The sequence below is a fragment of the Parus major genome, chromosome 12 (assembly GCF_001522545.3).
Source record: "Parus major isolate Abel chromosome 12, Parus_major1.1, whole genome shotgun sequence".
NCBI classification, from domain to species: Eukaryota; Metazoa; Chordata; class Aves; order Passeriformes; family Paridae; genus Parus; species Parus major.
The window spans coordinates 3,622,088-3,637,542 of NC_031781.1; the positions used below are offsets into that span (position 1 = coordinate 3,622,088).

A 15,455-nucleotide genomic window follows, 5' to 3' on the forward strand; every position below is an offset into this window, starting at 1 on the left:
GGGAGGGACAGGGAGGGGACAGCGGGACCGAAGGACGGGGGGTCCCGGAGCTCTGACGCCACTCCCCCCAGCCCCTCACCGGCGGCTCCATGGTCTCGCGGCTTGGGGCCGGGCCAGCGCCGGTACTTCCGGGATGGGGCGGGGCCTCCGGCCTGCGGCACCTCCCATTGGCTGCGGCGCTCGGGCCCTCTCCCGCTTTCAGGCGCCCCCCGGTGGGCGCGGGCGGCGCTGCAGCCACAGTCCCCCGCGCACCGGGATCCCCCGCGCCCCCGACGTGTCCCGGGCCACCGGATCGCCCCGGGATGCTTTACACACCAGGTAGCTGCAGAACAGGGGCTCCATGCGCAGGACCGGGGGGATCGGGCCCTTGAGAGGCACAGGAATCCCCAGTCCAGCAGCCTGGCCCGGGAGAGATCGGGCCACTTAAGGCCCGTGGGACTGAGCAGCCTGGTGAGGGGGGTTGGTTTGAGTCTCGGGTGCCCGAAGCAGCTCCGCCAATGGGGATTGGGCACCTGGGAGCCCACCGGACCCAGCAGCCTGGGCAGGCAGGTGAGATCGGATCCTCGATACCCACAGGGACCCCCTATCCCAGCAGCCCAGACGTGGGTGGCAGAGCTCAACAGTGCTTGGTGACAACCAGACCCATTCCAGCCACCCCCACCATGACAGGGGTCTCGATCCCCCGCCCCCCCACGCTGCAAGCAGGCAAAAATCGGGGCCAGTCTGTGGTTTGTGTCAAGTCCTTTTTATTCTGTTCCCACAGAAACACCTGGTGAGGGGGCAGCTTCTGGGAGGGAGTCACGACACAGCGGCGGGGGTGGTACGGCACGGTACGGCACGGTACGGCACGGTACGGGGTCACTACGGGTGGCACAGAGCACAGCAGACACGCACACCGTCACAATGTTCAGAGGGAGCGCACCCGGCATCGCACTTACCGCTGGAAACGGCGCCCAGCCGCGCTCTGCCCTCGGTCTTTGCAACCCCCCGTTCCCCCGCCCTGTCCAGCAGATTGCCACAGCTCGGGCTGGGGGCCCGGCCCGCCGCGGGGCTGCGTGCCCCCGGTCCTGGCAGGCACGAAGGCAAGGTGGCGGATGTGCTCGGGCGGCGACATTGGCCCCGGGGCGGGGGGTCTCGGTCCCGCGTGCGATTTACACACTGTACAAGTATTTACAGCGCGAGGAGTGGCGGGGCCGGCGGCCCGCGGGAGGCACCCTCAGGCTCTGCACTTGTCATCGGCCGGGGGAGGCGGTGGCTGTGCGCGGGGCCGGGGCTCTCCTCCGTGGGGCTGCCCCCGGGACCCCCGGCCCACAGCCGCCGGCCCGCCCCCAGCCTTGGGCACCGGCAGAGCTCCCGGCGAGGGATCTGCCACAAAGCGTGGGCTTCCCGCGGCAGCCGGGTCCTCGATCACAAGTGCATAAATCTGCTAAGAGCTTTCAGTACAGCGATGGACTGATGGAGAAGAAAAAAAGAAAAGTCCAGGCAAAGAACAGCAAGCACTGAAAGGCGGGTGGAACCGTGCAGAGAAGTAGCAAGCCATGCTCTACGACGGGACAGACGGTCACGGGCGCTAGGGCTGCCCTTTGGCAAAGTGGCCCTCCGTGGGTCGAACATGCCACGAATTCATACGCACGGGTGGTCGGTACAGAATAGTTCTCGGGTCGCTCGGCGGCACGCTTTGCGATGGAACCCTTAGGCGCGACATTGAACTGATTAGCTATTCACAGGTCTTGTTCTGGAGTCGTGTTATTTCGTTGCATAGAACATCAGGCGGGTGAGCGGGCGGCTGCCCCCCGCCACGGGGGTGTCGGCGGGGCGCTGCCAGCGCGGGGAGGCGGCGGGGCGCGGGCGAGCCCCCTCCTCGGGCTGCCTCCCCCCCTGGGAATCCCCTCCTGGCAGGGCGAGTGGGCTTTGGCCGCCGGCCGCTGCGCCGGCCGTCCCCGCAAAATGGCTTGAGAAGGACTTGGATTGCACAGTAAAAGGAAGGATACTGCCGGAGGCAAAGCTCTCCTGATCTTGTTCCACGGGATTTGTGCTCTTTTGTAGCCTCCTGCACTCTATTGCTTCTACAGACGACAGCCCGTGTGCTAACTCATCGCACAAAAGCAAAGAGGGAAGAGGATTTGGTATAAACTTTAGAAAAATAAAACCCCGAAACCGAAAGAAAATGAACCCAAAGAAACCGAGAAAAAAAAGGACCCCCCCTGACGACGCCCCGTGCCCCCCCCCCTCCCCCCGGTGCGGATGAGGTATACACAGAAATCAAAGTGGGATGATTAAGGCTGTTCTTGAAAGAAAAGGGGTGCCCGGCGGCAGGCGCGCTGGCTGCGTGGCGAGGGCGAGCGCGGCCCTTTCAATGCTTCCAATGGCTTCGGGACACGCGCCCAGCCGGCCGCGCCGCCTGTCAGAGTCCTATGGCCTCGTATTTCGGTAGTGAAACAGTGTTAGGTCCTAGCTGACGCGCTCCGGGGCCCCCCGGCGGGGCCGGGAGCGGCCGCAGTGCAGGGGGCGCGGGGACGGCCCCGGCGGGGCGGGTGGGGTCGGGAAGGGGGAGCGGCGCCCACGGCGCCCAGCCCTCGGCTCGCGGGGAAGAAAAACCTATGAAGAGGCCAGAGCTGGGGTTCAGAGGGAGCAACTCTGCGTATAATCTTGAGAAAGGGCCGCAGCCCACCTACGGGGCCTGACCCGACGGTCCGGACCAGGCCCATCCCCTCGGGGCAGCTGCCGGGGCTCGCCGCGTGCCGCGCCGGAGCTGCTCGCCAGGCGTGGGGGGCACCCGCCCCGGGGCGTCCGCCGGGCCCCTGCTCGGCCGCCGTTTGGTCCAGCTTCCAGGGATCGCCCTGCTTTCAAAAGCTTGCGACAGACAGAGAGAGAGAGAAAGGCGTTAGTCCGAGCAGCCCCTCCCCGCGGAAGGGATCCCGCCGAGCGGCAGCGCTGGCCCGAACGAAAGGGCCCCAGAGAGCCAAGAGGCACTGCCGGCGGAGCAGCTGCCGCCGCCTCCGCCCGCCCCCGCTTTGGACAGGCTCCCGGAGTAGAGCCTGGACCGCCCAAACCTTCCCTGGAAACCCAGGGTCTGCACCAGCGCTGCCGAGACTTTGGAACAAGGCCAAGCCTCCACACCTTGGCTTGGGGCCACCACCTGGGGATGAAGATGGGATGAATGGCCCAGCACGAAGGGCATGGGTCCGTGCTACGTGTTTCCCAGCCTGGGGGCTGGGAGTGTGGCGAAGCAGGGCTCGCAGGTGCTTGGGGGATAGTGGTGCCGCTGGAACCTCAGAGATGGAATGGCAGAGGGGACATGTGTGCAGGTGTGCCCTGTACACTCACCGTTATACTCAGAGTCTGGCGCCGCGTGCTGAATTCATTGGCTTCTTCATAGGTTTTTCCACTGCAACGACTCAAATCTCCACTTGCTTCCCAAACTCCTACAGTGGAAGGGAGGAGGGCATCAGGCATGGCCAGGGCAGGGAGAGCCCACGGCACAGTGCCCAGTGCTGGCTGCACTCACCTTGTGCCGTTCTCTCACCAGAACGAAGTGAACTTCTTGCCGAAAGCTGACACCGCTGTGAGGAAGCCAGGACAGGTGTCAATATGGAGTAGTGACCCTGGTCCCTGGTCCCTCACCTCCCATGGCCCCAAACTGGGAGCACTGCATCCCACTGGTGGCGGCACCCAGCCATCCCCAAGGTGCCTGACTCCATCTCGGTGCAGAAGAGCATCACTGCCCTGTCCCCATCCCAGGAGCAGCCCTCACCTTCAGTCAGTTTGCCTGCTTGTTCCGCTGCCCCCCCTGGCAGGATTTTGGAGAAGACACTCTCTCCTTCCCCGCTGGGCTGCCCCGTGGCCATGCCCGCGGGACCACGTGGCCCAGCCGCCCTTGGACCGGCCTTGCTGTCTGCTGGGGGACAAACAAAGCCACTGTTAGCAGGGGACAGGCCTGGCTGGGGGAGCTCAGCTGAGTTTTGGGGTGCCAGGCAGCTGGCACAAGGCAGGACAGATGGCACAGTGCCACTGGGGCTCACTGACCTGCTGCTCCCAGGGGCTGTGCTGATGGCGCTCTCCCCGGCTGCTGTGGCACTTTTGCTGCAGGTTTGGATGTGTCTGTCGGCTCTGCTTTTGTCTGGAAAGGGGAAAACAGCTCTCAGGGCTCACCCTCCCAGTAGAGCATCTGCCAGAGGTGGCCCAGGCCGGGAGGTGATACCAAAACCCCCAAACACTGCTCCACAACCCCAAAAGAGGCAGCATGGGACGAGGACATAGTGATGTCCCCTCTTGGGTCCCCTCGAGGGGATGGCAGCTTCCACAGCACCCAGGCGTGTCTGTAACGGCTGTGTGAGTGGGATACACTTTACTCCATGGCTTCCATTCCCTTCCCCTGCCAGCCCGTGGGCACAGCCAGCTGTGCTGATTCCAGGCAGAGCTGTGGGCTCAGAATGCAGCCTGGCCAGTTGAGCCCATACTTACCGCCGGTGCTGGGTGTCCGCCCGGCTGTGTGTGGAGTGTAGTCGGTGCCTTCCCTGCTGCCTGAGCTGGCCCTGGCTGCTGCTGCTGCGGCCGGGACGAGGGGGGTCCCTGTGTCCTGCCCCTGGTCTCAGGCTGTGCCGAGCTTGCTGGCTGGGCAGCCTGGCGTGCTGCCGGCTGCTGCCGCGCTGCTGGCTGCCCGGCCTGCTGCTGCCTGGCCGCTGGCTGCTGTGGGTGTGTGAGAGGCTCCGGCTTCGGCGCTGGCGTGGCTGACCCATGTGGCTGGGAAGGTTTCTGTGCCTTGGGGGTCTCAGTGCCATGGTGGTGAGCAGCGGGGCGGGATGATGGGGCGTAATCAGCGGAGCTGGGGCCGTAAGGCGCACGGGACTCAGGCTGCTGCGCCTTCTTGGGGCCGGCTGAAGGCCCATGGCCACGGGGCTCATGGCGGCCAGATTCTCGTGGGTGCTGCTTTGATGAGCGGCGTGGCGGCTCGTCGCTGGCGTGCCGGGAGGAGCCAGCATGGCGATCGTACTCCCTGTGGTGCCGGTGCTCACGGTGCTGGGGGTAATCGTCGTGCTGCCACGGGTCTTCATCGGGGGGCTCGTCATAATCGTGGTAGGTGTGCTTAACTGGGGGTCTCTTCTGCGAGGAAGAGTGGCCACCGTAGTGCCTGACCCTCTCTGCCCGCGCCTCCCTGGGCTTATCAAACCAGTCTGTCTCCTCCTGACCCAAATGATAGGCTTCAGAAACCAAAAACAAACCACAGTCAATGTCTCGCTTGAGGCTGCGTGGGCGGAAGCCATGCAATGAAGTGGGAGGGGCAAGCAGCGGGCACGCGCGCAGGGGACAGCACGTGCCGTGGGGACGGGACGCGGCGCAGCAGGGCACCGTGCAGGACCGGCTAACACCGAACACCCAGGGCAGGGGGAGGAAGGCACGTGTCAAGCAAACTGAGGCGGTGAGAGTGTCTCTGCGTACGAGCGGACCGGCATGCCCCGGGGAAGTGCCATGCTCTGGGGTGGTCACCACGGGGAGCTGTTACCTTCGCTGTCCGAGACAACGCAATGGGTATCATCCATGCCGTAGCCCTCCTCGTGCTTGTACGAGTGACTCCTTGGCACGTCTTTGATGTGCTTTTGCACATCAGGCAACGAGTGGCTGGAGCAGAACTGGGAGCAGGGGTCCCCCGCTGACTGGGGGCCCGGCCCTCCCGCAGTGCGTGACCCCCCCATTGACTTCCCCATGGGGCTGACGGGGCTCTCCTCCTCCGAGGGCTGAGAGCGCATGGGCGCCCGCCCACGGCTCTGGCTCATGCTAAGGGATGAGGGCTTGGAGCTGACTTTCTGGGAGCGTTCCATGCTTTCCCGCTCATAGGATTTGCTCCGGCCGCCCATCTCCCGACTGGAGGACTTTTCCATCCCATAGCCAGAGGAGCGGGTTCTGCTGCTGGAAGAGTAGACCCGCTCCTCCTCATCCACCAGATCCCGGCTGGAGACACCATAGTACTTCTGCTGCTCATAGACGTTCTTCTTCAGGCCATAGGTGATCTCATCCTGCAGCTTCTTGGCCCTGGAGGCCACATTGCTGCTGCCAATCGAGCTGGTTGTTGAGTAGGAGGCCAGGTCTGACTCCACATCTTTGGCTTCTTCAATGGGGGAGAACTTAGAGATCTTCTGCTCCATGCCTTGCTTCCTGTGCTTGCTGCGCTTGGAGGAGATGACGGCGGGTGCCAGGTTCTTGGATGAATGCTTCGGTAGTGGTGTGCCAGAGCTGTGCTTGTCCATCCGTGAGGAGTGCCGGTACTCACTGTCCCCATAGTAGTAGCTTGAGCTGGTGGAGCTCCCTGACACCCTGCCATTACTTTCTGTGCCCCGGTAGTAGCTGTTCTTCCCACGATGGTCAGGGCCATGGTGATCATAGATGTCCTCCTCAGACTCCTCCTCGGCTTTGCTGTAGCAGCAGGGACGGCTGGAGCCCTCGGTGTCCCCTAGATCACTCTTCTCTCTGCTGTGGCGGCTATCGGTGCTTGTGCCCACCGGCTCTGCTTTCTGCCCATCCACTGCTGGACTGTCCTTGGTGAGCTCGCTGATGTCGTCGATCATCACATAGTTACGGGGGATGTTCTGCTCCAGACTGGTGTAGAGGGACTCAGAAGAATAGCTGGCTGAGGGGCCTGGTGCCGTGCTGGTTCTCTCAGCCGGCCGGGTCTCAGGTGCCTTGTACTGCTCGTAGCCACCACTTGCCGGTGCAGTGCTGAAGGTGACGTCAGGCACGGCAGAGGAACTGGTGGCCGCACCAATGACCTCGTAGTTGGTGGGGATCTTCTGTTCTAGGTCAGCCAGAGAGGTCTGCCGTGGTTTCTGGTGCCCGCCAGCTATGTCTGCTGGGCTCTGGTAGAGGGCAGGCTGTGCTGCCGGCACGGCGGCTGCCCCAGCGAAGGCGCTCGGGGCTTGGTAGGGATTTTGGGGCTGGAAGCCTGGCTGGGCTGGGGTGCCCAGCTCTGGGTATGCGGTGCCGGGGGCCGAGAAGCCACCGGGTGACGTGAAGGTGGGCAGTGGAGCTGCCGGCAAGCCATCCTGTGAGGTGCTGGCTGTGGGGTACTGGGGGTGCTGCAGGCGTGGTGGCGGGAAGGCGGCGGGGCCCTGCGGGGCAGGGTACGGGTAGGCGCCGTAGGAGGCGGCGGCGGCGGCGGCGGCGGCGGCGGCGGCAGCGGCGGTGTAGTCGGGGTACTGCCCGGTAGGGCGCAGGCCGGCGCTGTCGTAGGAGGCGAGGCGCAGGCTGTGCAGCTCGCTGTCCGACAGGTAGTCGCGGCGATCCCCGGGGTAGCGCAGGTAGGGGTGGTCCCGCCCACCAACCCGATCCTTCAGCAGCGACTCCTTGCGTTGGGTGATGCCCAGCTCCAGGTACTTCAGTTTTGCATCGATCTCCTTCTCCTCCTCGTCCAGCTCCGCCTGCTTCTTCCGCAGCTTGGTGGCCTCGTGTTCCACCAGCCTTAGGTCTCGGTCCAGCTCTTTCAGCAGGCTGGCCTTGGTGACAGGCGCGGTGGCCTTGGGAGCCAGGCTGCTCAGGTAGAGCTGGGAGGCAGCTGGGCTCGCCAGGGGGACGTGGGGCTCCTCAGGCGGTGGGCTGGGCAGTGTCCGCTTCACCTTGCGTGCCAGCGAGCTTGACTGCAGCCCCCCCACCTGCAAAGCCAAGGGACATCTGGTCAGGGGGGCAGGTGGGTGTCCCCCCCACATCCCACCCCAAGGATTGCAGTGATCCTCCTGTGCCCTAAGGGCTGGGGTGAGGCATCCCACTGTGCACGTGTTCCCCCATGCACTGAGAAAGCGGCGTTTATGTAAAAGCGCAATAAATAGGATGGAAGTAACAGGCAGGGCGCTTTCCGTGAGTAATTACCGGGGGTGGCAGCTGGCCAAGCGCTGAGCTGGCCACGTGCATACCCTCTGCTGCAAAAAATGCTATCTGTCCGTGGGCACTTGGCAGAGGGACTCGGGGGACTGCCGCAGGGTGCTGTGCTGCTGCCCCAGGAATTGCCCTGGGACTTCTTGGCTGGGCACTTGACTGCCCAAGGCAACCTTGGTGTGTGGGGGCAAAGGTGTGAGCAAGAACCACCACAACCCTAAATGGAATCATGCATGGTGCTAGCTCCTCGAGAGAGAAGGGGGACCCATCTGGAGCAGGGGACAGCCCTGATGCTGTCAACCTGCAGCCTCTCCTGCCTGCTGACAGGCTCATGCAGCCAGTGGACCTCCAGGGCCTCCCTCCAGCTGCTGGTATTGGCATGCACGTCTGTGCCTGCTGGCTGCCATCAGCTGTCGCGGAGAGCCGGCCTTCTCAAATATTAATTGCCACAGCGCTAATGAAACTTAAATGTCCCAAGGTGCCTCCCAGGGTTGTTCCCTGAGGGTAAGGTTGTTCCCTCTGGTAACATACCTGTGAGCTGGGAAGCAGCGGGTGTTGGTAGAGGGAGAACCTGTCTTTGCTGGCATCCTCAGAGGTGGGGCTGATGGGCTTGGGGTCAGAGAGGGAGCGCTGCATGGTCTTGATGGGGCGCGGCAGCGTCTGCTGGCGCTGGGCTAAGTCGGTGGTGAAGTGCTTCTGTGGGGGGACGTGGGCCTTGTTCAGTCGCTCACTGGTGGCAAAGGAGGACTCCAGCAGGCGATGGGGGGACAAGGGGGAGACGGGTGAGTAGAGGACCTGGGGAGAGCGGGGTGGCTGGCGGGTCACCAGCTGGGACAGGGATTCGGCCGGCAGATGGGACTGGTACCCAATTTCCAGGGGATCCGGCTTCTTCTTCTCAAACTTGCCCAGGGTCTGCTGCCGGACCGTGTGGGGGTCCAGGGGGCCTGTGCTCACTATTTGGAGGCTGGTGGAATAGGGTGGGATGGTGGTGGGCACTGTCAGCTGAGGGACCACGACGCCAGGTTGGGGAGCTGGCTCTGGCTCTGTCTGGCAGGCCAGGCTCTCACCCCGCTGTGTCTTCTCTGGGGCTGAGATGTACTTCACGATCTCCACTCGAGGGTCATGGGTGGTGATGTGAATGGAGGGGGAGACGCGGAGGAGCTGGTCGGGCTCTGTCTGCACCGAGCAGTCGCTGATGGTCTGGATACCCACGCTGGCTGTGCGGGTTGCCCCATCCGTCTTGCCCTCAGTGCTGGCTTCAGCATGCCGTGAGGCCCTGGAGCGCCGGCGGCGCACGGGCTGCTCCCACTCCCCACTGTCTTCCTCATCCGTCTGCACGCTGCAGTCAGCGCTGCGCCGCGTCCGCCGCCGCCGCGACAGCATATACCGCTCCTCGCCGTCCTCCTCATCCGTCTGCACACTGCTGTCGGCCATCTTCCGCGCCGCAAAGGTCTCCTTCTCATAGGCATCCCTCAGTCGTGGCATCGAGTTCCTCTTCTTGATGCCCCGGCCAGGCTCCCAGGACTCCTCGACTTGAAGTGACATGTCTGAGGCTGAGCTGCTGAGTGGCCGCTGTGGCATGGGGTACCGGGGACCGGTGGGCCCCTCTGGGGGCGTCTGGCCTGGTGGGGGCCATGCCTGCCCATTGTGCGGCAGCACCCGCGGCGCCTCAGTGGGCCCCTCGGGTGGGCGGGCAGTGGGCTCCACAGGAGTGGGGAAGATGGTCTTTTGGCGCTTCTGCTCCTCCAGCTGCTGCTGCAGCTGGTGCTGGAGCTGATGGATGTGCTCGAGCTGGAGGCGCTGCTGGGCGAGCTGCTCCCGTTGCAGCGCCAGCTGCGCATGCCGCTCTTCCTGCTGCTGCTGCAGCACCTGCTGCTTTATGCACTGCAGCTCCTGCAGCTCCCGCTGCACCAGCAGCTGCTCCTTTTCCCGGTGCCGCTGCAGCTCTGCACGCTCCCGCTCCAGCTCCTCCTGCAGCCGCAGCTGCCGCAGCTTCTCCAGCTCCACGCGCTCCCGCTCCAGCTGCAGCACGTGCTCCTGCTGCTTGCGCTGACGCTCCTCTTCCCGCTCCCGCTCCTCCCGCTGAGCTCCATCCAGTGGTGGCTTGGGTGCCGCAGCCACTGGCCCGCTCTCCTTGGGGGCTGCTGGTGCTGCTGGTGCCTCTGCACGGGGGGCAGCCGGTGGCGGCTCTGCTCTCTGCAAGCCACCAGCAGGTGCGGCGGGGGCAGCGGGTGCTTTGGGAGCGGGAGCAGCTCCCACCGCTGCTGGTGCTGTGCTGGCGACGGGTTTTCCCAGGTAGACGGGTGTCTCCATCATCGAGGCTGCTGGGGCCGTCCGGCTTGGGGCTGGGAAGCGGTAGAGGCCCTGTGTTGCGAGTGGGACACGGGGGGTGACAACTGGCAGCCTGGCCAAGCTGGCCAGTGGGACTGCTGCCACACCGCCTGGGCCATAGGGTCTATACAGCCCACGCAGCATGGGCCGCAGCACCGAAGCCGGCTGGGTGGTGATGGGCAGCGTGGAGGCGATGGGGGTGTTGATGGTGGAGTAGATCATGCCGTCGGCAGCCCGTACGGTTGCAGTGGAAGGAAGTATTTGCCGGATGGTGCCCAGGCGGACACCAGGAACGTTGTACTGTGCCAGGTTGCTGAAGCCCTGCCGGCCCTCAGGGAAGTTGGGGTTGTACATCCCACTGGGTTTGGGGGGCACAGGGCCCTGCTGCTGAGCTGCCAGCCCCCCTGTGCCCCCCTGCCCGCTGCTGGGGCCATAAGGCAGCACATCAGGGCCATTAGCATGCCGGCCCCCGTACTGGTCCATGGAGTTGAGGGCAGCACACATGCGGCTGATCTCACGCGCCGTGGTGGCACTGTAGTGGGCCAGGCTGGACTCCTGGAAGCTGGCCAGGTCCCCCCGCTGTGAGAAACGGTAGTCGGAGTAGATGTTGGAGGCCGAGCTGTACCTCCGCATGGGGAAGGGGTGGCTCAGCAGCTCTCCTGGTTGGCGGAGGTCAGAAAAAGAGCCGTACTGTAGCCCCTGGCCCAGGTAACCCCCCTCGGCAAAGCCCACACTGTAGGAGTGCTTCATGGTGCTGAGGTCCACAGCGGCATCACCTGCTGCAGCAGGGAAGGGCTGATCCCCCTTTGTGTGATAGTAGCTCATCCCGATTTCAGAGAGGTTTGTGTCCGACATGGAGGAGTAGAGACGTCCGAAGGCGCTGGCTGGGTAAAACTTCTGCTCCTCGTAGAGCGCAGGTGCCGGGGCCGGCTGCTCCCGGTAAGGGAAGGTCTCTGGCAGCTCTGGCTCTCTGCTGCCATACATTGGCCCACCAGCTTTCCGACCAGGCACCACTGCTGCCTCCCCGCTTTTCTTCTCTGGCATCTTGGAGGTGGGGTTAAAAGCACCCGTGCAGCTGCCACCAAAGGGGAACTTGTAGACCATGTCACAGCAGGCCACCTGGCTCTCTGGCTTCACGCCCGTGAGGTCCAGGACATTGGCTGGCACCTCCTCCTTCAGCACTTTGGTCACTGGGCCAGTTGCTGCCTCCTCCATCTGCACCATCATCACCTGGGATTTCTTGCCACCCAGGGCAAGGAGAGGGCTCTGGCTCTTCAGCTCTACTGGCACTGCCCGGTACACCTCCGATCCTGGCTCTGGTGGGAAGGACGGTGGGACACCACTGGCATTCTGTGCCCCACCGGTCTGTGTGAGGAGCACGTCCTTCTTCACCATCTGGCCTGGCATCCCATACCGTGCAAATTTGGTCTGGGGGGCAGCAGTGGGCTCGGGCTTGCCACTGGCCACCCCACTGGCTCTGACAGTGGCTGTCTGGACACCCTGTTCCACCTGCTTCACCTGCGCCAAGCACACTGGGCTCCCGGTCCCCTGCCCGAAATCCACACGGCTCTGGAATGGGTCTCCGTAGACCACAGGTTGCTTGGACTGTGAGAGAATCATGGGAGAGGCGATGGCCAGGCCAGCAGTGCTGGCTGCGGCAATGATGGCGTGGGGCTGCTCCTGGGCATTGAGATTGATGATCAAGGGCTGGATGGCCGTGGACTGCCGGTTGGGGATGTGGTCCAGGGTCAGGCAGTACTTCCTGGCTTCGGTGGCTAAGGATGTGAGATCCATGCCTTGGTCTGTTATGATGATGGGGGCAGACTTCAGTGCGGTCCGTAAGTCCACAGCATTGCTGCTTGGCACCTTGGGCCCTGGCTCCACCCGGGACGTGCCAGGGATGGAGGAGATGCGGCAGAGGGAGATGTTTTCTGCAGGGAGTGCTCCCCAGCTGTACAGCCCTGTGATGCCATCAGCAGCTGAAGTCACGGCAGGTGCTTTCTGGGCATGGTCCTTCACTGGCTGTGCCCTGATGTAGGCACCTGTCGGCTCCTCTGGCTCCGGCGTCTGGGTGTAACCATGTGCCAACAGCTGCCGGCTTGGCCTGGTGGGGGACGAAGTGGGAGACGTCAAGGCGCCAGAGCTGTCTGGCTTGGTTTGGCTGGCTGCATCGGCTGCCAGTGTGATCACCATGAAGGGGGAGTCCTGTGAGGAAGCCTGCCGGGTCAGGCGTGGCGAGCCTGCCCGGTGAGGCGTCTGCGTTCCCTGTGCCACCATGGGGGAAGAAGTGTCTGGGCCAGCAGCAGCAGCAGAAGGACCTTCATAGGGGAGGACTGGGCTCTGTGTCTGCGTGGAAAACTCTGCTGTGGCCTTTGTGGTGCGGGTGGGACTCTGTGTGGGTGAGGTGGGTGAGAGTGGAGGGCTGGAGCTCTTGAAGAACGTGTATGTCTTGGGCAGTGTGGGCTTGCTGTCACTCACGACTGGGATCTTCTCCCTGGCTGTCTGCACGCTAATCTCCACTGTCCTGGTTCTGGTGGTGTCCTCGGTCTGTGAGCCATAGCTGACAGTGCTCTTCGATGGAGTGTAGCTTCTCCCAGCTATGGATGGGGCCTCTGGACTTGGTGAGCTGTAGCTCTGCAGCGCACTCCCCGGGCTGCCTGCTGCTGTTGTCACCGTGCTGGTGCCTTTGCTGTAAGCATAAGGAGTGGTGGTAGCCTTGGATACTGAGCTGGGTGGTGCCGGGGCACTCTGGAGCTTGGCTAGGTCTTGTCCCTCTTTTGCAAAATGCTGAGTGACCCGGACATCAGGAATAGTCTTGCTGGTGCTGCTGTCAGAGCTGGCGAAGGAGACAGGAGCAGAGAGCTGTGTGGGGCTTGTGCCAGGGGTGAGCGGGCCGCCGTTCTGCTTCAGCAGGTCAGCGTAGGCGCTCTCGGCATTGAGGAAGCGCTTCTCCTGGTATGCCTCCTCCTGCCCCTTCACCTTCTCACCCTGCTTGAGGGCCAGGTCAAAGGAAGAGGACTGGTGCATCCTGGAGATGCTCTGTGAGGTCTGCAGGATCTCCTCATACACAGCTCCTGCCTTCGGCAGGGCACTGGGATAGTCGGGCTGGGAGGAGCGCGTGAGGCCGCCATCGTACCGGTATTCCTCACCATATTGGTAGTCAAAGCCGTTCTGGCCCTCAGTACTGCGGTAGCCAACCTGCTGGTAGGTGCTGCTGTAGGAAGAGGCAGGCTGGGCCTGCTGGACCTGCTGCTTCTGCATCATCTCTGCCTTCCTCATCATCTCCTCATAGGCTTCCTCGGCGCTTTTCAGGGGTTTGCTGATGGGCTGGCTGGCACCACTCTCCACCTTCTCTGTCGGGGAGTACAGTGACATGAAAGTGGGCAGGTTGTATTCGCTGCCAGACTTGTACAGCTTGGAGGCCACAGCATCAAAGCTCTCTGCTTCTGAGTCAATGGAAGGCGAGTACTCGGAGCAGGAGGAGCGGTGCAGCTCCTCCATCTCCGCCGCCTGTCGCAGCTCCTCTGTGGGGGAGGCGTCTTCGATGGGGGAGAGGTTGCTGGGGGGGGTTTTGGAGCGCTCCCTCCTCCGCTGGGCCCTCAGCTCCTCCTTGTCACGCTTGGTCTTGCGCGCTGTGCTCCGGATGCGCTGCTGCTCCACCTCCCGCATCTTCTCCTGCTCCCGCAGGAGTTCCTCTTCCTCCCGCATCTCCTCCTCCTCAGATGAATCCTCAATGGTGGGCAGCAAAGGGCCGTGTGAGCGATGCCGAGCCTTCCTCTGCTGCTTCACTTCCTCCAGCCGCTGCCGGCGGCTGGGACTGCTGTCGCTATCCTCCTCCAGTGAGGAGATGGAGGTGGGTGAGGTGCCCGAGGTGTAGCTGGGCGTTGTGGCTGGCAGGGTGGAGGAGTACTCACCCCGTGAGCGCTCCTCAGGGGAGCCTGTCAGGCTCTCCATCTCCAGCTCGGGCTCTCGGTCCACACTGGTATCTGGCTCCTGGCCAATCTCCATCTCCCGGCCATAGCCAGTTGTGCTGTTCAGCTCGATGGTCTTGAATCGCCGCAGCCCACCCTGGGTGGTGCTCAAGTCATCACCCTCCACTGCCTCCACCTCCTTGCTCTCCTCTGTGTACATGCTGCTGGCACCGTGTGGAAGGCGCCGCTTGGCTGACGCTGGCTCTTTGCCCTTCTCTGCCTCAGTCTTCTGCCCAGCTTTGGGGATGCTGTATTTGGTGCGCCCATAGCCTTCCTCCTCCTCCTCGAGGTTGTCCTCTTCAGCACTCATCTCCAGGATCTGTCTCCGCATGAACTCCTCATCGGTCACCTCTGCCTCCTGACCCTTGGTCCGGGGGGGCACTGGAGAGAAGCCCCCCTCGCTGCTGTCCTCCACATAGTCATGCCGCAGCTTGCTGCCAAACTCATCTGAGGACTCCGCACTCTCCCGACGCTCCCGTTGGTTCTCCCACTCCTCATCCTCCTCCAGGATGTCCTCCAGCTCCTCGTCTGAGTCAAAGGCTTCAGGGGTGATGGAGAGGTACCGTGGCCGCTGCTGTTGCCGCTGGTCCTCCTGTGGCTCTGTGCGGCTCTTGCTACGCTCAGGGGACTCTGTCGGTGCACCCCGGCCCTCCAGGAGAGGCCGCATGCTGCTCTCCAGCTTGGTGAGCTCAGAGGGGCTGGGGGGGCTCTGCCCAGCCAGCCCTGTGCTGCTCAGCTTCTCCTCTTCCTGCTGCACCAGGCCAGTGATCTCGCTCTGTGAGCTGGAGATGCCGTCGGAGGAGTAGCCGGTGTCGCTGAGGCTCTGGGGGCTGCGGGACAGATCCGGGGGATAAGGCTTGCTGCCATCCTGCAGGCAGGGGAGAACACAGTGTCAGATCCAGGCAGCTCCTACAGATGCTGCTCCTACATTCCTCCAAAATGTCTCCCAGGGAGCACAGAGAAAGTCTGGGCACCATTGGGAGCCAGCCCAGAGCAAAGGCTGGGGGCTGCCCCGTGTCCCCCAATTCAGTGGTACATCAGCAACTTGTCTGTGCTAACAATGGCAGGTGAGAGGGTGTGCTGCAAGCAGGGATGGTACAGCAAATGGCCCCAGGCATAAAGATATTAGGGAACTAATAAATATGTTTGAAAAACTGGGCCCCCAGCCCCCAAGGCACCCTTCAGAAGCAGGGCTGGCCCCAGCATATTTGCTAGATTCCAGCAGAAATAAACAGCCTCCTTTAACTGGCTTGACAGTTAGGCAGTGTGGGGGACAAGTTTCTGAGCCAT

General features: G+C 63.4%; 2 protein-coding genes and 1 long non-coding RNA gene across 4 annotated transcripts in view; 1 reads left to right on the forward strand and 2 right to left on the reverse strand.

Moving 5' to 3' along the window:
- LOC107210481 (acylamino-acid-releasing enzyme-like) overlaps positions 1-138 on the reverse strand; it is a 4,648-nt gene extending 4,510 nt beyond the window's left edge. The window contains exon 1 of the mRNA XM_015641369.3: positions 80-138. Coding sequence (XP_015496855.1) covers positions 80-91 — 12 coding nt within the window. The 5' untranslated portion in view covers positions 92-138. The remainder of the gene's footprint in view (positions 1-79) is intronic.
- Positions 139-209: 71 nt separating this feature from the next.
- On the forward strand, positions 210-877 carry LOC117245045. The gene is made up of 2 exons (XR_004499198.1): positions 210-318; positions 764-877. It is a non-coding gene; the product is annotated as an uncharacterized LOC117245045 (long non-coding RNA).
- BSN (bassoon presynaptic cytomatrix protein) overlaps positions 725-15,455 on the reverse strand; it is an 83,966-nt gene continuing 69,235 nt past the window's right edge. The window contains exons 5-12 of one of the 2 annotated variants that reach the window (XM_015641292.2): positions 8,395-15,033; positions 5,504-7,643; positions 4,465-5,201; positions 4,027-4,120; positions 3,755-3,895; positions 3,509-3,563; positions 3,328-3,425; positions 725-2,853 (exon numbers count right to left, since the gene is read on the reverse strand). In XM_015641292.2, coding sequence (XP_015496778.1) covers positions 3,523-3,563; positions 3,755-3,895; positions 4,027-4,120; positions 4,465-5,201; positions 5,504-7,643; positions 8,395-15,033 — 9,792 coding nt within the window. In that variant the 3' untranslated portion in view covers positions 725-2,853; positions 3,328-3,425; positions 3,509-3,522. Of the gene's footprint in view, positions 2,854-3,327; positions 3,426-3,508; positions 3,564-3,754; positions 3,899-4,026; positions 4,121-4,464; positions 5,202-5,503; positions 7,644-8,394; positions 15,034-15,455 lie in introns of both variants that reach the window. The other variant, XM_015641291.2, reaches the window with a different exon arrangement.